Below are 25,940 nucleotides of genomic sequence, written 5' to 3' on the forward strand. Positions count from 1 at the left end.
GTTTCTCATGGCTGTTGCTGTTCCTAGGTCTTGGTCTCTATTCGTCAAGTCCGTCTGTTACGAAATCACTTTTTTTTTGACTAACTAAACACGAGGTATCGTGAAAACGGCAGCCGGCAGGTCTTGGTTCCGCTACAACAGCTATCATTGTCTTGAAATCACCGACCCAACGTCCCATCCAATCGATGCTATGGCCCTTAGGAAACTGTGCTCTCCTTCTATTGGTTGGCTAATCCGTTAAATCGACACTGGGGATATTGATTGGCTCATAAAAAAAATTATTTCAGGGCTCTTCCAATGCGAGCCCTGGTATAGTATAAATAACTTCCATCACGAGCCGATGGTACTTACTCTGCGGCGTAACTTTGAATGGCTTTCACCCTGGTTGAGGCTGACTCGTTCCCAGGCCTTTCGAAGAAGGCGGATAGCAAAGTAGCAGTTGTGAGACGCAGCCCAAACATGACCAAATGCTTCGTCAACAGCAAATATTGTGGATAGTGGCACTTTAACACCATACCATAACTTTTCATGTTGATTAGCTGATGACGAAACACCTATTGTTCTTCATCATTCATCAATTGTAAGCCATTTCCCAGAAGTCCCGTTCCGAGATTTAAAGAAAGTCAATGAACCTTTCATACTTACTTAAACCTTACCGAGCAGCAGGCCTTTTCCTTTTTTTCTACTGAGAAGTCTTTGGTATTTCAACGGCCTGCGGAGCGCTGTTTATTGATATTTGTTAACATGGCTGCATGTCCTTTAGCTGTAGGTTCGTGAAGCATCGAATCTGCTTTCCCGATTCGCCATCACTGACGTCTTACGCAATGCCGAGGTTGGCGCTGCCTTCACTTTTGGCATTATTCATTTACACAGTCCCTTCAAGCGCTCGGAGCGCTGCTCGAAAAGCCAGGATCATCTGGACAACTGCCGGCTGCCGGATTGACTACCAGTATTTCAAGAAACTCTCCAGCAGCTTACCATTTCAGTACTCTCTTTCGACCATTCTCGATCTCCGTGGGGAGGCAAGAGAAACCATGGCAAGGTGGCAGATTGCGAAACGGAGTTTGATGCATGTAGAAGCACTGCGGCCGTAAACACTTTAAGGTATAGTCTGAAAGATGCCGCCATGGCCTGTAAGATGAGCGTGTGACGGAGTTACTTTGTCTAGGATCGGTAATGGAACAGCATGCTGGTTGCTTAGAGTGTTTTGATTGGAATCGTTCGAACTGATGTCTCAATGGTCAACCTCCTCAAAGAATATTCCTTATCGCTGCAACATTCAATCATCTCCGACTACCACCGCGGACGGACAGTAGAATCATTGCGGAATACTACATCCAGAGACTCAAAGAAGTAAAGATCATACGTAGTTCCACGCGATTATTCCTGCACAGTATCCAACCAACCCCGCTCAGGAGACTTGCCATGATCCATCACCACCTGGGCAGTCTGCGAAGAATCCCAGTTGCGACGGCTTACATGGCCGTTCATTCTTGAGCCGATCTCACGTCCCGAGCCTGCGGATCGGGCACCAACGGCTGACACTCAACCGATTTTACCATCACCAACAGCCTGGCCATTTGGCATAATGGGAGAATCGAGATCCGTATCCCGTCTCTGGTAACTCATTTATCTCTCACCTTGTTTCGTGCGGGAAAGTGGACCCGTAGGAAAGGAGGGTGTATTCGTTGACGTTTTGCTTCTGCGGCAAATTCAGTCAACGTATGCCGATTGCTCAAAGCACAGGAGCTTGCATACGAGAGCAAAAAGTAATTATATTGATACCATCGACTTCTGCTAGACCAAGATCAAGATCAAGTTTTTTCATGTCATCGGATAGTGATTAGCCAGCGATTTCAAGGCACGGCAACGACTTCCGAGTGCGAGGCCGTGGACTCGATGGCCAACACCAACGTTGGAGTGGACCCTATTCCCATACTCTGCTCAACGATCGGTGCTTTGATACCAGGCAATCTTGGGCCTTCGCTTCTCTCCTTTCCATCGTCGGAGTAAGCCTTCTTTGTATGAGAGCATGACACGGCAAAGCTATCCCAACATGTCGTATAGTTTCAGAGACTCCCTGGGGCGCGGTTGGGTATAGAACTCAAAAGCCTGCCTGGCTTTTGCAGCTGGAGTTCAGATTAACTGTTACGTGAGTCCCTGCAATATTCTACTCCACTCCCAGGCATTATGTCCACTAAAGCGCTTTAGTCTTTAATGCTAACCTGTACCCCCACACTCAAATACTGTTCGTACGACACCAGATATGTCTTGGTTATTGAACTGTTCAATTGTATTTCACCAATCAGCAAAGAGTGTTCACGAAACTTTCGTTTTAATACTCGCAACACACCTCGGAACACGCACACAGCAACAATATGATGATAGATTGAGGAGATGGTGGGTGGACTTAGAAAAAGTATGGAAGTTTGCCCACAGAGATTCTCTTTACGTCTTCTTTCTCATCCGTTCCGAATGATACAATTCCAGTCTTCGTCTCCTATCAATTCCCCCTTGAGCTGTAAGTTGATGCCGTCAGTCATGCCAATTGATCTTCAAAGTGTTAAGTCAACAAGTTGATTTCCACCCCGTATAGCGCCTTCACCGCTGTCAGATACTTTACAGCTTTTTTCAAAGCTCTTTGAAATCCGCTATTTATAGCACGCTTTTAACTATCATAAAGCTTAGATCTATATACTTGCCCTTTTTGTGCGAGTTACTGCCCTATGTTAATGGCGACGAGATGGAAGTTTGATGAAATTCTATAAAGGACTTGATCTAGTCGTTTACAGCCGAGATGTGTGAACAAAATAGGGGGAGTCGATAAGTGGGGCATATAAGCCATGGGACCGCTCTCATTGGCCATTCTATATTGGTCTGTGTGACGTCAGCCATCGCGTCCCAAGTCGCGTCAATCCATTACTTCGAGGTAAATAATTTCAATCTGTTATCAAACAGTTCTGAACGTCGCCTCTTTTTCTCCAGAGAGAAGACATCAATATAACCAGAACACAATTCGAAATCATGGCCTCCAGATCCGCGAAGCGTGCCCTTAGCGAGATAGACGTCAATGTCTCTTCTCCCTCCAAGAAAACAAAACCTAACAGCAAGTCTTCGCAGACGAAGACTGTTTCTAGACCTTCCGACTACAATAAGCTCACCGTCAAAGAGCTTCAACAGGAACTGAGACGTCGGTCCATCTACAAGACAGGCACCAAGTCCCAGTTAGTCATGAATCTCCAGCAAGATGATTTAGCCGACCAGAGAGAGGAGCTTCAAGAGAAGAACAAATCTGTGGTTGCTGAAGCCAATTATGAGGAGCTCAAAGTGCCTGGTCTAAAAGCTGAGCTAGAGGCACGTGAGCTTAAAGTTGGTGGTTCCAAGGCTGAGTTGGTGGAACGTCTTCATCAAAATGATCGGGATCAAGTACATAAGAAAGAACAAGAGAGGTTGTTTAAGGAAGAGATTAAGCGTGATGAAAGTGAGAAGGTGGTGGATTACGCGAAAGAAGCTGCGGCTGTTTTGAAAGGCTCGCTTCCTGATTATGAGAAGATGTCGATGCCAGAGATCTCTCAAAGGCTCAGCGAGAAGGGGCTCATGGATAAGAAGCTCAAGCAGAAAGGCGATGTCTCTGAGATGAGACAACGGTTGAGGCAGGCAGATATTGAAATCACCGTTGAGTACAAACAGATTATGGAAAAGGACGCCAAGGAGCGACGGGAAAGATTTGCTGAACTCAAAAAGAAGGCGGGTATTAATGAATCCCACGATGATGAATTCAGGCGTCACTGGAAGAAGTACGAAGAAGTCACCAAACGAGGACCCAAAGCCAAACCTCTCTACGACGATAGCGGCTACCCTCTCAGCTACGAGAAACTCTCAAACCAACCTACTCGTTACAACCGCTCCCTCGCTGCATCTGAGAGAAGGATGGACCACTATGAACGAAAAGCCCAAGAAACTAAGGAGAAAGCTGCGATCATGGGTGTTCCGTATGAGCGTGGAGACACGAGCAGCAATATTGATTGGATTGTTGCGAAGGACTTGGAGATTCCATGGCATACGGTGGAGATGAGTGACTATAAGGAGTGGAAGAGAAGGGGGTTCAAGGCGAGTGTGGAGAGGTTGAAGAGGGTGAAGGAGGAGGATGGGGAGGTGATGATGCAGATGATGCCGGGATCGGCGTTTAGGGTTGGGTATGTTAGATCGTAGTTCTGTGATGAGTTCATATGTTGGTGTAATGGTAAGAGATTTGTATATTCAATTTCCTGTGTAATTATACTATCTTATTCTAAACACCAAACTAACAAGAATAAATGGTGGCTGTGGCACGGCTCCGTCTTCCAAGCCTCTGTGTAACAGTGGCAGCCTCACTTACATGGGGCCTCAGTCATCATTTTAACCTCTAATAAGCTCTAGCTTTCTCTTTCTACAAGCAACTACGTTGTTTTTCCCAGTAGCTGCATGCTTGAGCATAGCCTAAAACACTATTCGGCAGACCATAAATTTTCAATACATTTTTTAACACAAACGCCATAAGGGAAAATGAATGATGAAGCCAATATCTCCGTGATCACGACGAAGCTGGTTGGTGAGGCTGAACGCGAGAAGATAGAACAAGACCGCAACCGTGCGATGGCATCAGCCATTACGGCGCAAAACCTCCTACGTCTAGTAAAGGATGGCGCTAAAGCAGGAAATGCTTCTACACTATATCAAAACCAAGGTACGTATAACTGAATAACGGATGCGAACGCCGAGAGAGCAACCAACGCAAAGCTGATCAGTCTTGCTAAGGCTATGGAGACGGAAGGTCCGTTGGGACGTCACGGTATATTTCTGAACGGAAAAGACAGCGCATTTATGCTCTAGATGCACAACTCAATGGGGACGTGGAACATGATAACAGTATAATGGATTCAGAGGATGAGGAACACACAGTAGCTCAGCTTGACGAAGAGGGGAGTTTCGTCGGGACGTCACGCTATATTTCGGATCGAAAAAGATACCGTCGCATGTATGCACTAGCTGCATTGCTCAATGGAGACGTGGAAAATTATAATCGTATCATTGATGCGTTTGACGATGCACACCAACCCGAAGAGATGAAAATGTCTAAGATGAAAATGTCTGAGATGAAAATGTCTGAGATGAGTGAAGAAGAGCGACGAAGAGTGAGGGCTAGGATACTTCGTAGGATTTGGAGGGAGCAGAAGAAGATGGAAAGGGCTGGTGAGGAAAAGTAGTCGATGTAGTTTTGTGCAAGCGTGGAGAAGCTGGTGCTTGAAGCATGTCCGGTGTTTTTATCTAAGTTATGTGATATCAAACTTTGCGGTAAGGATATTGGAATATGGCAAGCGTACATTTGTCTATCTAAATGAACGAAATCCAACTGCGTCAATCGCGTTATCTAATATGTCTATAGTTGAATCGTCCTTCAAATGCGATCAAATCGGCCATAAAAGCAACAACAGTAAATCTTCGTCTATCACCCACGTTCCTTGATGTAATCTTGAAAATAACCAACCATGATCTCTTCATCCGACAAATCATATAACGAGCAACCTAATCACTCGGCCTTACGTTTCCTCGAACCCGACAATCTAGAACTCTCCTCTTCCTCCCTAGCCCGCACAAGCTCCTCATTAGTAACCAGCTTCGAATACTCCTTCGCCGTCAGAAACTTCTCCCTCGCCCGATCTTTCGTACCACCAGCATGAATCCATTCCTACACCAAATTCAGTCCGACATCCCATACCAATTAAAAAAAAGACACTTACCAAACTAGGCACATATCTCGCCGCCGGATCAACGCCCTTCGGAAGCTTATACACAACATAATTCGTAATACCTCGTACCTTCTCCCATGCTTTTCTGCATGTGTTGTAGCGGTCGAAGAGATCGCAAACGCGTTCGATTTCTTTCTTGTGTTGGTAGCCTTTGGCGGGGAGACTGGCGGGGAGGAAGGTGCAGAAGTAGGGCGGTTTCGGGGCGTCGCGGCGGGTTTCCCAGGTTTCGACTTGCCCGTTTGCATCGAGGCGGGGGAGTTGCATGGTGCGAGGGGCTGAGGGCTATTCAGTGAGTGGTTAGCTTGGACAATTTTGCAAGTACCAAAGGCAGCTGAAGTTTACCTTAACTAAAACAGCCTTAAGTTCCTCCCAAGTCATGACAATCTCTCCCTCAGAATTCTCCGCACGAAACGCCTGTCTACCCGTATGTGGCTCATTGATCCAGTCGTCAGGCGGGACATAGATTGCATTCTTATCGAACGTCGAGGGAAGTGTAGGTAAAGCACTTTGAGGTATACCATGACGAAGCTCCCACATGTGTCGGCTGTGTGTTGCATTTCTGACCATCTCGACTACAGTTTGTGGTTTTGCTCTGTCTGCAAAGCGAATACCCCATGTTGGAAATGCTGGACAGTAATGAGGTTCTTCGTGGCGGGCTTTTCTATTTTCATAAGCTCTCTGGTCGGCCTCCTGGTGTACATCTGTGTTTGACAAGATGTGCGCTGATGCGTCTTCTCCAACAGATTGTTGATGGCCTCCATTTTCTAAATCTTCTACATGTGAATTAGGTACGTGAGATGAGACAGGACTCCCATACATGTCAACCTCTATCGGCTCCTCGTTGGGCTCTTTCTTCGAAGAAGCTGATTCACTTCCTAGGGGCAGAGTTTCCGCCAATCTACCCAGCTCACCCACAATCTCGCGCCCTGGTATCTCATTGAGCGTCTTCAATCTCTTCGCAAATTTGAGAAGATTGTCTTGAGCGCGAGAAACATCCGCGATGATGGCGGTCAAGTGACTTGCCGTATTGGGACGTTCCCGATCCGACAGCTCTGGGTGTTTGTGATTCGAGGGAGCATTAATGGACAGAGATCTCTTAACACGAGGCTGTGATTCATTAGGCGCTCTGCGAACTTGGTCTTGGTGTCTGGTGACGTTGGAATGGTCGGGTTTTAGCGAGGCTTTGCTATCATTGGAATTTTCGCCTGCATTCTGATGGAGGATTTTGTCGACTCCCGTTCTATTGTCTTTTAAAAGACGGGATAATCTAGGCCCTATTATAGTGTTGTCTTTTCTTTTTCGGCTACTCTTGTTCTTACTACCCTGAAGTGATGTTGAGATATTGTCCTCATCGGAGCTTGAATCCAAATTAATAAAAACAAACTCTTTATATTGTTTCTTTGGAGGAGGTTCTTCGCTATCTTTTTTGATATACGTGATAGAGTCTGAATTTACTTCAAGCTTTCCGTCGTTACCTCGTGTGCCCAGCTGCAAGCCACTCTCTGTTGTTGAACCTTTTTGGTTATTCGATGGAGCTGAAAGAATTGGACGATTGGTCTTGCACGAAACACCAAGTGTAGGCACAGTGGTGGCAGGTTGGGCTTTGGACGCTTTTTGTGCTTCCAATCCGCGCCGGCAGCGTCTGGGTTTATGGACCATCGTTTCTTTAGGAGGTTCCATTTCTGGCAAACATCGAGCGCCCTAGTCACAATGATTTTAACAAGCTGCAATCTGGAATATAGGAAAGACTTTGTGCACTGTAGAGTCTCAAGATGGGGAGAAAAGCTGACCTTGCCACTAATCACTCGTTCTAGCTCTTCACTTGTGACGTATTCCACGTTGGAATGTCTCGTCGAATAAAGGTTAGCGACGCCGGCATTGCTCGCTATCCATGTCTAAGGTCTGTGTTAAATTCGTTCATGCCACTGAATGGTGACATCTAAGCCACTCACCTCCGGCGGCACATATATAGCTTTATCATTTATGCCACTTGGAATCTCAAAATCGGCGGTGCCTGTCGCTTTGTTCTCCCTCTCCCATGTGCTTTTATTGAAGTTGTACTTGCAATAAAGCCATTTGATATCAACTTGTGCTCGATGAATCAGAGATGATTTGGGGTAGCCTCGCAATGCAGGACAGAATTCGTCATCCCTCTCCGATGCTGACCTTGTCTCGTAGGTATTCGCGCGTGTGTTCATAATTCTAGATATGTAAGTTTTGAAGCATGTCATATGCTGTCGGGAGTGGAAGGGAGGAAGAAAGCTTAGTAGCTGGTAACGAAATGGTCTTCGGCTATCTTGTTAAGCACAAATTTGACTACCGTTCGTAGTTGTGACGAAAGGGTCGCATCAGCTTTGGTTTCCGACGTCTGGAATAGGCGAGGCTCCTTATCGCTTGCAGTTTGATAGTGAATGTATTTGCAATATCATCCAGACGGGTGACTGATGACTTAGGTGACATGAAGATACAGAACTCAAGTACCAATTCTTAGTCTTTCCGAGAAAAATATAAAGGAGACTGGCGGGCCTGATTTAGACCCCATACTGATGACGTTGTCTAAACGCTCCTTTGAATAAGAACTGTTTATGTTGTCCAATAATTATGTACGACTGTCGATAATTTGCAGAATTAAGAACTTTACAGCCATTGAACAAATCTGATTTAAATTCGTTTTTATGGTTGTATGCTTTATCACCATATTTTAGTGTATTTCTGACACTAATAGATAATCTCAAAGAACAACGGTCATTACGCTTCCTAAAATGTGACCTTCTTTCCCTTACTCTCTACAATACCACCAGTAAGCCGAGGAGCATATTCCTTCCGATACTCAACAACCTTTGGAATGATAACATGAGATTCTTGGGCTGGCTCAGTTGCCTTCTCAACTGATCCTGCAGCTGCTTGCTGCTTAGTGCCATCCTTTCCATACCGCTTCTTGTACCGTACTTGGGCGTCTTCTGCGAATTCGGTCCTTAATGCACGGCCATTTAGTCGATTGCACCAAACTTTCCGCTTTTTAGGCTTCTTCTCTGACTTCACCTTGGTGATGTCTGTTCCTTCGTCTCCGGAACCACTTTTGTCTTCGGATTCAGAATCATCTGACAGCTCTTCTTCAACAAGCACATATCCACGAACACAATTTTGGGCTCCTTCCAGTTCGTCGAAAGTGACCCAGCCGTAGCCCTTACACTTTCCGCTGTCCTCAAAAGTCGCTAGCTTGAGTGTCCCAATAGCGCCACATTTCTCATAGTGCGACTGAATTATTGCTTCCGTAGCATCAAAAGGTAAATTTCCGACAAACACTCTCTTGCTGGGCGGCTTTCCCTCATTTCTGCTCTCCTCTTTCGTCTTCTGCGGTCTACCCTCAAACGACTTGTTATTTTTGATCAGAACTCTACGACCTCCCAGTAACTGCTCCGAGAGTTCAACAGCCTCTGTTGCTCCCTCGGCAGTAGAGAAATCAACGTAAGCATAACCTGTGTTGTGCACGGTCTTGCCATTTCTTCTCTCCTCGACCTTGTTTGCTGACTTCTTGTCGTTCGGGCCCGGCATATGAATCCTCGTGATCAAGTCATCGGTGATATCTGACTTTTCCACGAAAAACTTGCGGAGATCCTCCTTTGAGATATGGAATGCCAGATTACCGATCCAAATTCCGTGTTCAGAACGTTTCTCTACCTCTGCTTTCGCTTTCTTAGCTTCTGGCTCCGGGGTGGTCTCAGCGCCACTTTTAGAGGGCGGTAATGGTTTCCCTTTCTTCAAAGCACGTAAAGCTTTTTTAGACGGTGGCTCTGGAAGCGTGATGTCGACCTCGATCTCTTCTCCCACGTTTGGTTTACGTTTCTTGGACGATGGTTTGTTGGATTCTTCTGAGCTAGCAACGTCTTCGTCCTGAACTTCCGAATCGGGCTCCAACAATGCGCTACTAGTTTCTGGAGACGGTATTGAGGTAGGAATTGGCTCTTCTGACAATTCTTCTACTTTGCGCTTCTTTCCAGACTTTTCTTTTCCAGATTTTTCTTTGCCAGATTTTTCCTTGGTTCTTGGCTTGGATCTGTCCTTGGTCTTGTCTTTCTTCGTTTTCTTGGCAATTGTCTCAACCTCGATTTCTGATCCATCGGAGTCCCCCATGGTTACATCTTCATGAGGAGCCATTTGGTGCCCCAGAGATGCCAATTGCCGGAAGGTTTAACTACCTCGTGCTTACACGGGGATGATGTATGGCTCGAATATAAACTAGAAATGATTTAGATTTGCGTTTGACTGAATCTGAGTTTCTCGAATGTATTTGTTCCCGTGCTTAGAAAAGTCGAGCTCAAATATATTTTATTTTCACAACGGAGGTGGGGCACGGGTGCGGGTTAAAGATTTCGCGGAACCAGCAGATCTGACTCGGTAGGCCTAGAATCCAAGGCTTCTGGCGTCACAGCTTCCCCCATCGCGAAATCGCATAAACGTCTGCTTCGTCATTCCCTTCTTCCACAATCATGTTTCTTTGACACTTCGCGATATTCTGCACCGATACTCAATCATTTAATCTGCGCGACCATATATTCGCTTCTACTAGTTGTCCAAGATGGGGGGTAAGACCATATACCATCCATCGATGGTCGCCAACACGGAAGATGTTGCTCCTCGCGACGAAGGAGAAACCTACGAGGCAGGCGCGTTCGGGGGGAAAACCATCGTTGATTCCAAATTGACTTATCGATCTTACAAGTAAGTTCCCTTTCAGATTCATGTCAATTTCTATGGTGTGGTGGGGTCAGTTTCAACAATTGCAATTATGGGTTCCGGACAATCTACGAATTCAGACACGCCATACATACACTCCGAAGACGAGCATCTCTCAATTTTTGGATTGGGGAAAGAGCGGAGGATATCAGGGGATCTGATCGATCCGCAACCATTCTACAAAGAGCTTGGGAATCCATCATCCATCATACATAGCGAGAGGCGCCCTGTCCAGCACCTTCTCCGGCAACAAGACTATACAAATGATCAAGCTGCGCGAGCATTTCCGATTTCCGACCTCTGCCTAGCTGTTGCTCCAAATGCCAACGTACATTCTGCCGGTTATCCAATGTCTAGTCAGCCGCCTGCCCTTCATGGCTTAAACACCAACGCCAATCATCCATATTTTCCCTGGCGTGGCTCAGCGATTGATGACCGAAGTTCCACATCTGCCAATAATTCCTCATACGCCAACCAGCCTACCTCCAACCCGCTGGGTACCCAGCATGGCTATCACCAAACCTCAAATGCACATTCCTGTGAGCTATACGATGGGACGAGGCAGCTTGCCAACGTACCTGCCAGCCGCTTATGCGACAGCGCGCCACAAAACTTTAACACCAGTATCGAGCACACAAATTCTGCAAACTTGGTGTCTCACATCGAAAAGAATGGTGGTGGTGTTGGCTCCGCCAGTCATTTCACGACGCTGTCAACATGGCCTTCGCTGAACAATGCTACGATACCGAATGCCCAAAAGCAAAATGTGGAGATTGGTGGTGGGAACACAAGCCGATCCTATGGTGTCCCGCACAATCGAGCTATGAATGTGCCAAATACTGGCATGTTGCGATCCAGCGCCCCGTCGAGCGCGACAAGTAATCAGCAATTGAGACCGTCGAATGCCTTTGTTATATACAGTCAGCAACTTGCTCTTTTGGAAAATCCCGACTCCCCTCTTTGGGCATCGCGTCTTCGACACTCACTTATAGATAAACGGCTAAAGAAGCAATTCTGTGAAGTAGACAAGCTAATAGGGGACTCTAGGAAAAAATTCAGAAAGCTGAGAGTCATTTTCGATGAAAAGATGCGCCAGAGCGATGAGTGGTACAAACGTGAGCAGAAATGTGAGGAGCAAATCAAACGGCTTGCCCAGGAAAACGAGTAAGTTAAGGTCAATCAAACGATTAATTAGAGAGCGGACTGACATATCCATCTTACAGTGAGCTACTCGATCTTCTCTTGGACATTAATAACTCGGCTCAAATTCCTGCTGATAAACGTTTTGACCTCTCACCGGGACCATTACTCCCTGCGCTGCCTCCCCTTGTGAGCGATGAAGCTCTTAGGGAAGCTGCAGAACTCAACACGCCTGCTGGTCAAGCCATGTACAAAGATATACGTGCTATGGTGGAAGAAAAAGCAGCCGCAGCTGCCGCATCACTTGATGGTGCCAAGCCTCCCAAATCACTCTGCCATCTTCTGGCGACTGTTCCTCATATGTCATTGTTACATCCTAACTTCACGCCTGAAGCTTTTGAATCCATAAAGGTTCCGGAAGGTTGTACGCACCCATTGACGTATTTAACACCCGACCAGATGGACGACTATCTTTTCGATGTGGACGCTTCACTTGGAAATGCCTCGGCCCCTCCGGTCCCAACTCCCCAATCTCAGCCTACTCAGGAGAACCGGGATCTAGCCCTCCGCAATCCAAACAGTGTCTACAATTGGCTTCGAAAAAACGAACCAAAAGTATTTTTACAAGATAACGAAGGTTCCGAAAAATCTTCGGGCAAGCCAGGAGCATTGCGAGGAGCTGGAAAACGTGCCAGCATACCAGCACCTTCCAGACCTGACGCTCTTGAGTTCGTCGAAGAGGATGGAATTGGCTACGACGGTTCACTTACTGGTGCCTCTGCCAACAAAGGCAAACGAAAGAGAGATGACGATGATGGAGGCACCTACCATCCTAAGTCTGGAAAGCTTGATGACACCGGCGCTAAGGTTAGAGTAAAGCGAGCGTACAACAGAAAGAAGCCTAAGATCGAAAATGGAGAGGAAAAGGAGAAGGAGAAAGATAAAGAGACTCCATCTAAGCCGGAAAAGAAGAAGACTTCTCGGAAACCAAAGGAAAAGCTCTCTAGTCCACCACCAGGTGCACATCCTTTCGGACCTATGTAATTATAATTTGGGGCAATACGGACGGAAGCAGAGGCGTTTTGGGATTGGAAATGAAGGAAAAGGGTACGGAAGGGCTACTCCTTGTGAGATTAAGGGAATGTTAAAATGGGGGTAACTGTATATTAGGCAAGGCATTGGGTTCTATGGTAGATAGGTTATAGGGAGGGATTATTATGCACGGGCATTACAGGACTGTAATAACAAGTACCTTTTTATTCGTTGTTTATGAGATAATTAACTTATTTATCCATTCGATGTAACATGAGAATCTTGGATAAACGCGGCCGTTTGTTTATTTGTCTTTCTTTCTGTTTGTTCTGTCTTAAATGCAGTGTTTCTATGTACAAAGCAGTTCTCGCAAAATAGAAAAGTATGATGCTAGAATGGGGGGTATGGCCATATACACCATTGCTATGCAGGAAACATTTCGCATATGCAAGCTCGTCCACCACCGCTATATCTGCCATCTCTCAACGCTGAAATGAATAATTCTCCAGCGAAGGGAAAATAAAACATATCAGATCTTCTGACCAGTCATATCCTCCAATAGCTAGGATCAGTATGTAAATAACCTTGAAATATTCTCCGAGTCCCAAAAAAATAAGAAGAAAAAGGCTCTCTACAACTTAGTCTTCAACAAACTCTTCATCCTCCTCTCCACCGCATTCAAATACTCAGTCGTAGTAACATAATCCTCTCTCCCGGTCTTGCCACACGCCAAGGCCAGATCCTTCGTCATGATCCCATCGATATCCACGGTATCGATACACGCTTTCTCGAGACTCTCGGCGAACGCCACGACCTCGGGCGTTTCATCGAGGGTTCCGCGCTGGATGAGCCCGCGTGTCCAGGCGAAGATGGAGGCGATGGGGTTGGTGGAGGTTTCGTTACCTTTTTGGTGTTCGCGATAGTGTCGTGTGACGGTGCCGTGGGCGGCTTCGGATTCGAAGGTCTTTCCGTCGGGGGTGATGAGGACGGAGGTCATGAGGCCTAGGGAGCCGAAGCCTTGGGCGACGATGTCGGATTGGACGTCGCCGTCGTAGTCTGGGGGTGTTAGTGTGGATGTAAATAGGTGGGTATGGAGGATAGTTACTTTTCAAAGCCATGATGTAACCTCCTGAGCTCTTCATCATTTGAGCGACCATATCGTCGATCAATCTGTGTTCATACCAGATCTTCTTCTCGTCGAATTCCTTCTTGTAATGTTTCTGGAAGATCTCCTCGAAGATGTCCTTGAACCTTCCATCGTATTTCTTGAGAATGGTGTTCTTGGTACTCATATAAAGTGGTAAACTCTTGCTCAACGCCAATTTGAAAGATGCATGCGCGAATCCAGTAATGCTATCATCGGTGTTATACTGTGTCTGCGCAACACCTCCTCCGTTCTTGAAGTTGTAGACCTCAATCTCTTGAGGTGAGCCACCCTCAGGTGTGAATACCATGGAGAGCTTTCCATTGCCTGGTACCACTAGATCCTTTGCGCGGTACTGGTCTCCGAATGCGTGTCGACCGATGATGATGGGCTTCTTCCATCCAGGTACGAGACGAGGGATACGTGGGATGACGATGGGTTCTCTGAAGACGGTTCCGCCGAGAGCATTTCTGATCGTGCCGTTTGGAGAGAGCCACACTTTGGATAGGTGTTAGCAGATATTCTTCATTACTACTCTTCTTTCCTTCCAAAGCATGAATTGGACAACCTACTCTGTTTCAAGTTAAACTCCTTCACTCTTGCCTCATCCGGGGTGATCGTCGCACACTTCACACCAACGCTATACTTCTTGATCGCCTCGGCCGAATCAATAGTGACCTGATCATTGGTCTGGTCCCTATACTCCAGTCCCAAATCGTAATACTTCAGGTCAATATCCAAATACGGATGAATGAATTTATCCTTGATATCCTTCCAGATGATCCTCGTCATCTCATCTCCATCGAGCTCCACCACCGGATTCTTCACTTTGATCTTGCTGCCAGATGCCATGTTGCGATGCTGCTGGAATGCTGAGCCGAGGCTGGCCGCTCTGTAGGTATGCGGTGCGAAGCTGGGCGAAGATCTAAAGGAAGAGAGGGAACGCGCTGCGAAACGTGTGGTGTTCATGGCTCGGAAGGTTTAGGAGGGCGTGGCAGAGGTAATGCAATCCGGCCGTTCGGTTTGGGTAGTGGCAGGTGAATAGCGCGAAGATGGTAAGTGGGAGATGTTTTCCGGATCCAGACTGGTGGAAGGAACTGAGGGACGGATCACTGGCGTCTTCCTCGGTCTAAAAGAAATTCTAGCAACAGTCGAGGGCGGTGCCGTGCAAAAGCTGGTGCATTGAGGGGGTGTATGCGTTGTGAGTGGCAGAAAGCTTGAAGGGTAAGGAAGGGTTGTGCCGTAATGTGGGGGAAGCAAGACGAGGGGCCTGAACTCGGGACAGGTGAACAGCACTTTAGCCGCAGACTGAATGACTCGGGAGGAGGAGCGGGTGAGAGGGAATTGGTGTAGCTGAATCTACAATATATATTCAATTCCAATTCAGATTTCACAAACAATCTTTACAATTACTCTTTTCTGGAAAAGTTTTATTTCACAGCAGCTGATCCCTGTTAGCTCTCCTGAAGCTGCCCAGAGCTATCCGATACCGCTTTCTTTTAAGTGGAGATGGACAATTAATACCAAGTCACTTATAATAAACTACCGCGGTTATGCAACATGCAGTGCGAAGCCATAGCCGGCGGGGAGTTTATTGAGTTAATCATCTACTGTCACACAATGAATGCAATAAAGAACTTGTAAATCTTTGGAAGAATTCGAACCGAGACTCTAATAACAGTCTGATATTATTACATGAGAAAGTTGTAGATTGTTCGGAGGCTTTAAACGGACTATTGCGTCTCAGGAGTAGAAACAATACCTCATTCGCATATTTTCATAAAATCAAATGTCTAATTCGGTATATCCTAAGAAACTAAGACATTTACGTACTAAGCAAAGCACAAATCTATCCTTAACCAGAACCTATCGCGCCTATACTCCATGTATTCGCCATACCCAGAAATCAATCCCTAGAGCAAACCTTCTTCCCAAATCCAAGCACAACCCCCAAACACCTTATTCCCCCAAACACCGAAATCGAAATCCCAAAAGTTCTATCTATCATATGAACGACAGTAAGTTAATACAAAGTATGAAAAGAACGACTGTTCGCGAACATTCTGTAAGCAAAATGAAAAACACTGTAAATGTAAACACATTTATGAGCAGAAAGCAATCCGACCGTCTTGCTTTTAGTGTTTCTTACGAAAAGAACAAGTATAACGCCTAACGCCAACGCCGAAGGCAAGCGAGTGAAGAATAAAGAAACACGCAGGAAGAGCTCGACGAGGTAGGTTGGAAGCCAATCGAGGGTTGCGCAAGGTAAAACGCAGGAAATAGGAAATACCGGTGAGGAAGCAGAAGGAAAAGGAAGCGAAAAAGGAAAGGAAGCGGGCTTGCTCGAACACCTTAGTAGCAAATGCCGTAGAGTCTTGCCGCATGTCCTTTGTGCAAATCCTCAGAGTTACACGATGCCGCTAGTCGCAAATGCTATCAAAGCATTGACTTAGCAGAGAAAGAAGTTGGCCAAGCCGAAAAGCTCAGCTTGTATCTATTTGATCGTGTGTGTCGTATATCATCATTTGTGTCGTCAGATTTTCATGCAGTCGTGCGATGGTCATTGTGAGCCGCTGAAGCATATCCAGTGGTTCGGTAGCTAGTACCTAGAATCGTACTGAGGTTGAGTCGAAGAGGTGTTATTGTAATGTGAAGTAGACGAACCCCCGAGACTTTGGCAGCCATAGCAAGTATGAGACCCACCATGCAAGTCGACCGTGTAGCCCCAGCCTTGACATAGATGGCAATTTGCAATAGAAGTCTGTGCCCGCGCAGAAGACGTAGGCATCTTTTCCTCGTCATCATAAGATCCTTGATCTTCCTCTAACAGTTTGATACGAGCTTCATATCTATGATTTTCACAGTCGCGATTGCATGATTTGCAATGCCAACCTTCAGTTGCAACATAGATCCTATCGAGACACCTAGGGCATCGCCACCACTCTGGTTTGATCTGTCGCTCGTCTGCCCACTGCTGTTGCTTTGCTTGCCACTGTGCCTTATCAATGTTGTTTTTCGCGCCCTTGTACGATCCGATATCTTCCTTGTGAAACTCTTTATAGTGGTCCCGGCAATGGTCTTTACGGGTAAAGGCGTCAGTATGCCGAGCACATCTTGGATAGTCACACTTGATTTCTTCAACTGAGGCGTGATGAACAACGTTGTAATGTCGCTCAAGATCGGCCGCTCTTGCGAACGATCGTCGATTGTGGTCTTTCCAGCAACCCCGACCTGGATAGAGACATGGATGGTGTTTTTTGTCAGATAGCACCTGTCTGAAAGATGTTAGCGCTTGCGTGATTACTCCCATATAAAGCGACTTACCCATCGTTCTCGAGATAGACTATGTGTGGCATGTAGAAGATATCTGGTTTTGGAGGATCTCCTGAGTGCGTCTTGAGGACAAGATAATGTGCTTTGGGAGACTTTTCGAGCACCAAGTCGTAGAACTCTGCTACACGTGTATGCTCATTCCACCCAAGTGAAGACGGCGTATCGTAAGCGGGTTGATCATAAGCTTGACTTTGAAGGCTAGCAAAAGGGTTACAATAACTGGGGTCTTCGATTGACAAGTTGCCGAAAGATGTTGGAAAGCTGACATTGTGTTGCTCATCAACAGGCAAGTGGTGATTCGTGTGTGAAGACATGAAGGATACTGTTGTTGCAGTCGTAGAGTTGGAGTATGCACTGCTGGCTGATCCATTAGAACTACTCACTTCCATAGGATACCCTCCTGGTGCTTGGGACTGCTGCGCCTTTATGGGCTGGGCTGCCAGAAAGGAAAAGTCGTTGCCATCATTCATGACTACATCTTCCGATGCATCATACCAGCTTGGCATGGAATTATTGGAATATAAGGGGAATCCGGCCATTTTCAAGGTTCTGTAGTACCCTTGCAAAGACCATTAGTCTGACTTCCCTAGCTATTAGGCAATAGATCACTTGATCTGAAACGGTACGAGAGCATCATAAAGTAAGGGGGGCTCTTACCTATTTATCTATTTGCTGAGAAAAAAACTAGTGAGACATTAAGCACTTTTTCTAAAAGGAACGTTATGAAGGAAGATTTCTTCAGTTGGAGAGGTAGTTGTCCTTGATCTGGTCGAGAACAAGAGCAGAGGGGCAACTTTGACGATCTATAAGATACAAAACCTAACTCGAACGCAACCCTAGTATGTATAAGATACAAACGATGAGGCTTGCGGGTGCTAAAGTAAGTCATCAGCGCCCTCCAATGGCAGGGTTCAGTAAAGCTTGGGGTTTCCATCATGAGGGGGCAGTGCCCGAGGCCACATCTTTTTGCGAGAAATTTTGAGGGCGATGAATCGTGTGTTGTAAACTACAACAAACCCCCTGTCACAACAATTCGCTGTGACAAAACCCACCGTGAGCCCTATAACAATTCCATCTTTGAGATCACATGGGAAATTCATTCCATTTGCGGTCACCGGGCACTAGACCGGAAGTATGGAGGTTTGCGCTCAATAGGAATAATGCTAGCGCCAGGGTGAGATCCGAAGCGTTTGAAGGTTGGTGACGACGCCTGTAATCGTGACAGAGCCTCGCCTTGTGGTGTGGGTATGACACTCGGGTCTAAGCCAACCCAATAACAATCGAGGCAACCGCAGCCTTTCTGAGGCGTGCGAGCCGTGTATAGCAGGAGAAAATGTACGAAGAGGAGAAAATCACTCAGGGCAGAACGTTGGGCGATTTGGGAAGGCGGTATTCGACATGGTAGAGTCTAGCCATGCTGAAGTGGAATTGCCACGGAACAAGGACAATAATCTCCAGTCGTTCGCGAACCCTTGGGCAACCACTCTATTCGAGTGGCCCAGTGTTGGAGCTCTTGTAGACTCTGACTGGGCATTGGAATCGTAGTTCGGCTGGAATGATAGGTAGCGAGGGTTCCAAGTAGTAAGTCCTCTGGGCGCGGCTATTGCTTTTGAAGTTCGCTTGTCGCCCATCTTTGATTAGCATGCAATGCAAGATGCGTTGACAGGAGGGTGATCGAGTGTACAGGGTGGGTAAGAGCCAGGGGATGATGGTAGTTGGCGATGTCGTTGCCTAACGGTGAGGGCCGCATTCGTCAGCCTTGTTTTTGCCTTCAACTCGAACACTGCTTGCTTTTCCTTCGCGGGCGAGGCTGCCGGAAATGGTGCGGACCAATCGACTGAGCTTTTCCCCACGAGCATTCTCCATACTCGAAGGATTCCAGTGTGTCACCAGCATGTAGTGTGTCGCACTAGAAAGCTCTGAAAGCTCTGAGGGCGAGGATACATGTATGGAGGAAGCGTTGCTGGCGAGAGCAGACGGGCGTTCGCACGTGGAAGCATCGGCTATTTCTCTCTTTTGGCAGGGACGCCGTCCCCTGAATTGTTGTCGAATACCATCTCCTGCTCATATGTCAGCTCATTTCCGTGCTGTTTGTTGTTGTTGGGAGATTGATCGGTTGTGCTCTGCGTGTGAGGTCAATGTATGAGACGAAAGTTACAGAGGAAAGAGGGAATTCAAATGGCAAAGAATGGACGTGACTAGCCAATCGCAAAAACGCGAGCTAGATTTATTATGATTGGCCAAACGAACGGAAATTGGGCATTGCTCCGTGGGTGGGCTCTGGAGAGGCAGCAGGCAAGAAGCAGGCACCGTGCAAATCGATGAACATAGGATCTAGCAAAGAGCTCGAGGCAACGCAAAAATAGAAAAAGGCGAGAAAGGCAAGATCATCTCGTAGCGATGAAGGATAAGCAAAGTGAGTCCTGGCAGCCTCCATTATCTTATATACCTTAATTGCCTTGTACATCCCACCCACGATATGCAAACCATGCCATATTCCTATTGGACTCTGTTGCGTTGGGTACCAATGCATCAGGGCTGCAGGCCGACTTAAAGGCCGGTTGGCCCCCGATTGCTTTAAGTCGACAGTTTGTTCTCCAAGAGCTTATCCGGTGTTCGTCGTCGAGGCTACAATGTGCTTCATCCATTGACTGGTCGATAAATGCTTTTCCAGGCAGGCCGCGACCGAGACAACAAATCCAACTACGGAAACCAACAGATATAATGTTGCAAACAGTGCTGGTAGGACTGAAGCAGTCGGTGTGCTATGATGGGATGAGAGGACCATGCGCAAATCGCGCAGAAATGGAGTATTCCTCTTCAGACGCGTCGCATACTACGGTCAAAAGACTAAATAGGAGGGAAATGAAGCGGAGAATGGAGAGGTACGATCAAAAAAGGAGCAAGGTGTGGGAGCCTGGAAATCGGCGCTTCGCATTCTAATCGTGACAATATCACCTGGATTAGATAGACACACTTGTTTGCTAATTAGGACAACAAGTGTCGTTGTTCGGTAAGACAACCCAATGTAGGTCAACAGCCTCCCATGCTCCAACCAGTTTCGCCTGGGATGATTCCGTTGACGCCTAGACATACACTCATACATCGTCTTCCAAAAATTTATACTGGAACTTAAAGTCGGCCTTCCGTCGATTCATCCTAGTCTTGTGGTTAGCTGTATAATCGATGTATCATTCATGCTAAATTGCAACGAACCATGTGCTTTCGTAGTCAAAGAACCGGTATGTTCCCTGCTCGAACTCCTCCGTGATCGTCTTAGGCTCCTCGTGTCTTTGAAACCATGTCTGATACTGCTTATGAAATCGCCAGCTCTGGTCCTTAAGCGCTCGAGCCGCTAGATACTGCTGATACGTTGCCTGCTTGTAATAAAAGACGTAGAAAAGCGTGTCATGGTCAATCCGAGAGTACAACCGGTGGTCGTCGAAAACGGGATCAAGCTCTTGCGGGTAATACGCGGGTGTGTGGCATCGGATCTCTGGCCTATAATTTCTAGGTGTTCCTACATCAAGCATATCTGGAGAAGTATTGAAGGACGCAGCAAGCATTCTTTGCGAGGCCTGTGAAGAATGAGAAGGAGTTGATTTGACATTTTGGTGAGTTGCCTCAAAGGCTTGCAATAGATCTTGAAGACTCGCCGGTAGGTGGTATACCGACTCATCTTCTTCTGCTACAACAGGTTTAACGCCATTTGAAACGCCATTTGACTGTACCGGCGTAGATTTGGAGACTTCCATATCCACGTCGTTGACCATAGGCGATTTACCTTTACGGCTCGCTCCTGACTCGCTAACATTCGGAGCTACTTGAGACGAAAACCTGGAGGGTCGCGGCCGACTAGGTTCTGTCTTTTCCGGTAAGGGTGGTTGCGGTACATTGCTTGTGGTTGCGAGACTGGGTTCCTCGCCCCACGATGGCGACTTGGCTTTGGTACTTGATGAGGTGTCCGATGTACTGGTAACAGTTGGCACCGTAGGCCTCGAGGAACTTGTTTGTGAAGGAGCGTCAGGTTGTGCATGGTTGACGACAGGAGAAGCAGCCGTGCTTTTTCGACCAGGATTTGACGGTAATGGTGGATGACTTGAAGAAGTAGCGGCGGCAGGTAGACTTTCTGGTGGCGGAGGTAAGGGAGCTATTCCTAGATTGTTTTTGTCGCTTGCTGCTGCTGCAGCCGCTGCTGATGCGTACTTCAACCCTTCTACTCTCGGAGGTACAGCTGCTGGCTTCATCTGACTCGCACTATTCGATGTACTTGGCGGAGGATTGTGCAATGTAGCCAGCGTTGGCAACGGGCTCTTCATTTGTGTGGAAGGTCTTCTTGCAGCGGCTGGCCCCTCTGAGACCGTAGTTGATTTTGACTTTCCAGGTAGACTATTTGACCGTGATTCTTCAGGCGACTCTTCCTGTATCGACTGAGTATCTTGCGATGACACTCGATCGTTATCGAGTCCCATCCCATAAGTGTCTTCCTCCTCCTGGAGATTGAGTTCGTCGTACATCTCGTCATCTTCCATGAACTCGGGCGTTGCGTTTTCCTGAACATAATATTTTATTGATTCCTCCAGATCATTAACTTGCTCGGTTTCCACCCCTCCGTTCTCGAGCGATCGTTTTATGAGTTCCAGTTTGCCCTGATGCCATTTATGTCGTTCCGTCACTCGCTCAATTTCAGCGATTCGTTCCGCTTTCGCCGTTTGGTTCTTTCCCTTTCGCATCGTCGCTTGTAACGACTCCGCCTCAGCCTCATTTGTCTCGATCTGCCGTTCCAATTCATCAACCATATTACCCAGGAATTCGCAGGCCTCCATCTTCGCCCGTTCTTTTGGATCCAGCTTCGCCGCCGCTGACAAGCCCTCTTTTGAGTATGCTTTTGTCTTCATAGCTTTCTCTACGGCCTTAAACTTCTCCATTTGCTAGATTCAAGTCAGCCCATATCTCCCTACCAATTGGTATAACGTTTACAGTCTCAATCAGCTTCCGGTTCTCTAGTAGAGGGCCCTTGTCTTTGATATCATTGCTCGCCGCCCAGGTCTTAATCTGGTCTCGTAACCTCTGTAGCTTCTTAATTTCCCTTTTGAGATTATCTTCGAGCTTCTCTTTCTGCGCAGCATTCGTTGACTGCTCGATCTTCTCGTATATTGACTCGAATTCGGCGACACCTTCTGATACCTTCTTGAAGCACTTGTCGACTTCCTGCTGGAGCTTTCGTGCCGCCATTGTGGAGTTGTTGCGTCTAACGAGGTATTCGTGCTAGGTGATGAGCTTCGTAACCACGGATCGATGATAATCGTGATGTACAGGTGTTGAGGCCCCATACGTCGTATAGAGGTGGTATTGCGCGCGCCGTCGATCGTATTTCGCTTTGGTATATTCGTTGTGCAGTTGGCGACAGTTTCTAGTCAGGCTGTTGTTTGCTTCCGCGGTCCTTTGAAGATCGGGATCGCCTTCCTTGTTGGTCCGCCGCGACTGTTTCGCTTCACGCAGCGGTCTTGGCGCAGCAGCTTTCTCCCTGTTGCGGATGAGCAAATCGTCTGTCTACCTCATCACTGGCAGCAAAGTTCTCAAAATTTGTGCACATATGTCTTTCTCATGATATTTAATTTCTCTACATTGTCGTTCGGATTCTTTCTTTACAAATATTCTCAGTCGGTGTAAATCCGTGGCACATGATTGTTCTCCACTTGATAGATCTCATTATCGGTTTGCGAGTCGACCTTTCCTTCTCCTAATTTACCTCAACAATCTTGATTCACCTTGTTTCCTTATCCTAGAAACTGCACGCGCTATGAAAGGTGTGTCATAGAATGCAGTCCCTACGTTGCGCTTGCCTGACTATAAGTCAGCAATTCTTCAGCGCGTCCTCTCTGCCTCTGTTACGGTCGACCAGCAGCTCATATCCTCAATTGGAAAAGGCATCTTGGTCTTTGCAGCTGTTGCGCCTGGGGATACTGAGAAGGATGTGGAAACTCTAGCAACCAAGGTCTTAAAAATGCGTCTGGTAAGGGTCTTCTGAGCATTGTTATGATTCTCTCATTTGAAGCTTGCTTTCTTTTCACCAAAGTTTCATGTCATTTCCCTTCACGAATGTCCTTAGTAACGTTCCCTGTACTCTTCAATTCTTTCTCAATATCAAGATATCTCCAAATCGGAAAAATTTAAGCTGACCCGGTTGAAAAAAGTGGGATGATGAGTCTGGTGGTAGGGTAACGTTCACTCCTTCTGCTGCTGCCACCTGGAGAAGTACACTGATGAACGCACCCAGTGGAAGAAAAGTGTCCAAGATATTGATGGAGAGGTTCTTTGTGGTGGGTGAAATTTGTGAAATACAGATGATGGACATCTAATAGTCTGTTTAGTTTCGCAATTCACATTGCTTGCTGTGACCAAAAAAGGCACAAAACCAGACTTCCACGGGGCATTAGGAGGGGACAAAGCCAAGGAACTGTATCAACTATTCGTCAAAAAAGTGGAACAAGGCTATGCTGCAGAGAGGGTGAAAGATGGAGTGTTCCAGGCTATGATGGTTCGTTGTATATTGATTATATGCTTTTGGCAATGTGCTTATTTTTTCTAGGAAGTGGCATTGGTAAATGACGGACCGGTACGTGGTTTAACAATCAAGCCATTAGTGCCTAAACGGCATGACTGACCAGATGAAGGTGACGTTAGAAATGTCGGTTGGACCTAGTGGTGAGAAGGCCTCTAGTAATTGATCATCCTAATCCGAACCGTAGAGCACTGGTATTAGCGATTGAGTTTACATCGAAATATGTATCTCAAGAAAGCAATTATGAAGGAGACCGAGAGTAGCCTTCATATGCCTTTGTTTTTTCTTCATGAAGATAGTCTCATCTTACCATCTTAAACTTTCTTCTAGTTAGAAGCAAGCTTGATAGGACCTTCAGGAAGGTATAAATAGTAGTCTCTGTTCATGCTTTGGCATCATATTAGGGTTTTACTCAATCTAAATTAGGTATTGCCCAAGATTACAGATTGTTTCCATCAATGAACAAACGATTAGTCTGTCACGTCTGTCCAGCATGAGATTGGACGTAGTTCAGTTACACATATCCATCGGATCGGAACAAGGATACCCCGGGCCCACAGAACTTTCTCGACCCGCAAGGCTGAGCTTCTGATGGTGTTGAGCAACCCCTCCATGACTTGTGGTTCCTCGTTTCTTCTCCTTTCTTGCTAAAAGCATCTCGAGCCAGTTCCCGCAAACCGCCAATATGCCTGTCACTCCTACCCAGCGCCACCAAATCTTGGAGAAGATGGCCAAACAGGGCCGTAGCCGCGTCTTCTTCGATATCACGATTGGAAATCGTCCAGAAGGGCGCGTCGTCTTCGAGCTTTACGATGAAGTCGTTCCAAAGACGGCAGATAATTTCCGCTGTCTATGTACCGGCGAGAAGGGCACTGGAAAATCGGGAAAGCCTCTCCATTACAAGGGTTCGATCTTTCACCGAGTAATCAAGCAATTCATGATCCAGGGTGGAGATTTTACTATGGGAAATGGAACCGGTGGAGAGAGTATCTATGGTGCTAAATTCGATGATGAGAACTTCAAGTTGAAGCACGAGAAGCCTTTCCTGTTATCCATGGCTAATGCTGGACCTGGTAAGAATCTTCCCCTCTTGACTATGAGTTACACGAAGCTAATTAACCTTTTACAGGAACTAACGGTTCTCAGTTCTTCGTAACTACAGTTCCAACTCCCCATCTTGACGGTAAACACGTAGTATTTGGAGAGGTTATTGCTGGAAAGTCAATTATTCGCAAGATCGAAAACCTACCGACCCAATCAGGCGACAAACCCAATAAAGATGTGACCATTGCCGACTGTGGCCAGCTCACTGGCGAAGAGGCCCTAAAAGCCGATGCTAAGGGTCCTGATGCAACAGGAGATGAGTACGAGGATTTCCCGGAAGACGCAGGAAAAGACTTTACGCCAGATCAAATCGTCAAGATCGCAACCGATCTCAAAGCGTACGGCAACAAGGCGTTTTTAGAAATGAAGAACTTGCCGTTAGCACTTGAAAAATACGCGAAAGGATTGCGATATCTGAACGAAGACATGGGAACCGAGAAACCTAAGATCCAAGTCAAGCTCGCCATGGAAACCCTTCGTTATTCATTAAATTCGAACTCGGCTCTGATCAGCAACAAACTCCAGGATTTCGCCGAGGGGAAACGATTTGCTACTGCCGCATTAGAGTCGTCAGATGAGCTGAGCGGTCCTGAGGAATGTAAAGTACTGTTCAGACGAGCAATCGCAAACCTAGGATTGAAGGATGAAGATGCAGCATTGGAAGACTTAGAAACAGCCAATGATCTCAGTCCCGGAGACGCCGCGGTTGTTGCACAGCTCAGAAAAACCAAGCAGGAAATTGCTGAGCGGGCGAAGAAGGAGAAGGCTGCGTATAGCAAGTTCTTCTCATGATCTTTCCTTCCCAAACGAGGGTTATGAATTTACGAGTCACGGTTGATGGAATGAGCGCAGTCGGGTTTTAGAGGAATTTCGAGTATGATAGGACGGGATGGGAATTTCCCTGCGAAAAGTTAGTCGATCGGTCAAAAGGAGTAGTAAATGCAGTTATGATGATAAGCACGGGAGCGCTCACATCTATTGTTCCTAGCTCTCTAGATACAAATATCTATTTCTGACTAGGTAGCAAGAGAAGAAAAAATATCACCTCCAAGCATTGCCTCTCCAATACACACATGAACTCGCAACAAAATTGGTA

The 25,940-nt window shown here is 46.7% G+C and overlaps 11 protein-coding genes across 11 annotated transcripts; 5 read left to right on the forward strand and 6 right to left on the reverse strand.

Annotated features, from left to right (window-relative positions):
* Positions 1 to 3,024: 3,024 nt before the first annotated feature.
* GLAREA_09675 (SAP) lies at positions 3,025 to 4,212 on the forward strand (the record flags this gene model as incomplete). Its single annotated transcript, XM_008086271.1, has 1 exon — positions 3,025 to 4,212. The coding sequence occupies one exon, from the start codon at positions 3,025 to 3,027 to the stop codon at positions 4,210 to 4,212; it is 1,188 nt and encodes a 395-aa protein (XP_008084462.1).
* Positions 4,213 to 4,545: 333 nt separating this feature from the next.
* GLAREA_09676 (uncharacterized protein) lies at positions 4,546 to 5,246 on the forward strand (the record flags this gene model as incomplete). Its single annotated transcript, XM_008086272.1, has 2 exons — positions 4,546 to 4,726; positions 4,798 to 5,246. 2 exons carry the CDS (start codon positions 4,546 to 4,548, stop codon positions 5,244 to 5,246), a joined length of 630 nt encoding a protein of 209 aa, XP_008084463.1.
* A 323-nt stretch (positions 5,247 to 5,569) lies between these two features.
* GLAREA_09677 (uncharacterized protein) lies at positions 5,570 to 7,987 on the reverse strand (the record flags this gene model as incomplete). Its single annotated transcript, XM_008086273.1, has 5 exons — positions 5,570 to 5,728; positions 5,781 to 6,071; positions 6,132 to 7,490; positions 7,580 to 7,684; positions 7,742 to 7,987. The coding sequence occupies 5 exons, from the start codon at positions 7,985 to 7,987 to the stop codon at positions 5,570 to 5,572; spliced, it is 2,160 nt and encodes a 719-aa protein (XP_008084464.1).
* A 559-nt stretch (positions 7,988 to 8,546) lies between these two features.
* Positions 8,547 to 9,947, reverse strand: GLAREA_09678 (RNA-binding, RBD; the record flags this gene model as incomplete). Its single annotated transcript, XM_008086274.1, has 1 exon — positions 8,547 to 9,947. The coding sequence occupies one exon, from the start codon at positions 9,945 to 9,947 to the stop codon at positions 8,547 to 8,549; it is 1,401 nt and encodes a 466-aa protein (XP_008084465.1).
* A 631-nt stretch (positions 9,948 to 10,578) lies between these two features.
* GLAREA_09679 (uncharacterized protein) lies at positions 10,579 to 12,710 on the forward strand (the record flags this gene model as incomplete). The annotated part of the gene is made up of 2 exons (XM_008086275.1): positions 10,579 to 11,690; positions 11,750 to 12,710. 2 exons carry the CDS (start codon positions 10,579 to 10,581, stop codon positions 12,708 to 12,710), a joined length of 2,073 nt encoding a protein of 690 aa, XP_008084466.1.
* A 619-nt stretch (positions 12,711 to 13,329) lies between these two features.
* GLAREA_09680 (Isocitrate/Isopropylmalate dehydrogenase-like protein) lies at positions 13,330 to 14,694 on the reverse strand (the record flags this gene model as incomplete). Its single annotated transcript, XM_008086276.1, has 3 exons — positions 13,330 to 13,754; positions 13,804 to 14,340; positions 14,415 to 14,694. 3 exons carry the CDS (start codon positions 14,692 to 14,694, stop codon positions 13,330 to 13,332), a joined length of 1,242 nt encoding a protein of 413 aa, XP_008084467.1.
* A 1,971-nt stretch (positions 14,695 to 16,665) lies between these two features.
* On the reverse strand, positions 16,666 to 17,714 carry GLAREA_09681 (uncharacterized protein; the record flags this gene model as incomplete). The annotated part of the gene is made up of 2 exons (XM_008086277.1): positions 16,666 to 17,113; positions 17,167 to 17,714. 2 exons carry the CDS (start codon positions 17,712 to 17,714, stop codon positions 16,666 to 16,668), a joined length of 996 nt encoding a protein of 331 aa, XP_008084468.1.
* An 813-nt stretch (positions 17,715 to 18,527) lies between these two features.
* GLAREA_09682 (uncharacterized protein) lies at positions 18,528 to 19,612 on the reverse strand (the record flags this gene model as incomplete). The annotated part of the gene is made up of 3 exons (XM_008086278.1): positions 18,528 to 18,806; positions 19,006 to 19,235; positions 19,426 to 19,612. The coding sequence occupies 3 exons, from the start codon at positions 19,610 to 19,612 to the stop codon at positions 18,528 to 18,530; spliced, it is 696 nt and encodes a 231-aa protein (XP_008084469.1).
* Positions 19,613 to 20,273: 661 nt separating this feature from the next.
* Positions 20,274 to 22,410, reverse strand: GLAREA_09683 (uncharacterized protein; the record flags this gene model as incomplete). The annotated part of the gene is made up of 3 exons (XM_008086279.1): positions 20,274 to 20,334; positions 20,392 to 22,106; positions 22,156 to 22,410. 3 exons carry the CDS (start codon positions 22,408 to 22,410, stop codon positions 20,274 to 20,276), a joined length of 2,031 nt encoding a protein of 676 aa, XP_008084470.1.
* Positions 22,411 to 22,978: 568 nt separating this feature from the next.
* On the forward strand, positions 22,979 to 23,906 carry GLAREA_09684 (DTD-like protein; the record flags this gene model as incomplete). Its single annotated transcript, XM_008086280.1, has 7 exons — positions 22,979 to 22,985; positions 23,037 to 23,191; positions 23,373 to 23,396; positions 23,456 to 23,498; positions 23,550 to 23,716; positions 23,768 to 23,794; positions 23,853 to 23,906. 7 exons carry the CDS (start codon positions 22,979 to 22,981, stop codon positions 23,904 to 23,906), a joined length of 477 nt encoding a protein of 158 aa, XP_008084471.1.
* Positions 23,907 to 24,425: 519 nt separating this feature from the next.
* Positions 24,426 to 25,636, forward strand: GLAREA_09685 (Cyclophilin-like protein; the record flags this gene model as incomplete). Its single annotated transcript, XM_008086281.1, has 2 exons — positions 24,426 to 24,813; positions 24,870 to 25,636. 2 exons carry the CDS (start codon positions 24,426 to 24,428, stop codon positions 25,634 to 25,636), a joined length of 1,155 nt encoding a protein of 384 aa, XP_008084472.1.
* Positions 25,637 to 25,940: the final 304 nt, after the last annotated feature.

The sequence above is a fragment of the Glarea lozoyensis genome, assembly GCF_000409485.1.
Source record: "Glarea lozoyensis ATCC 20868 chromosome Unknown GLAREA4, whole genome shotgun sequence".
In the NCBI taxonomy this organism is placed as follows: Eukaryota; Fungi; Ascomycota; class Leotiomycetes; order Helotiales; family Helotiaceae; genus Glarea; species Glarea lozoyensis.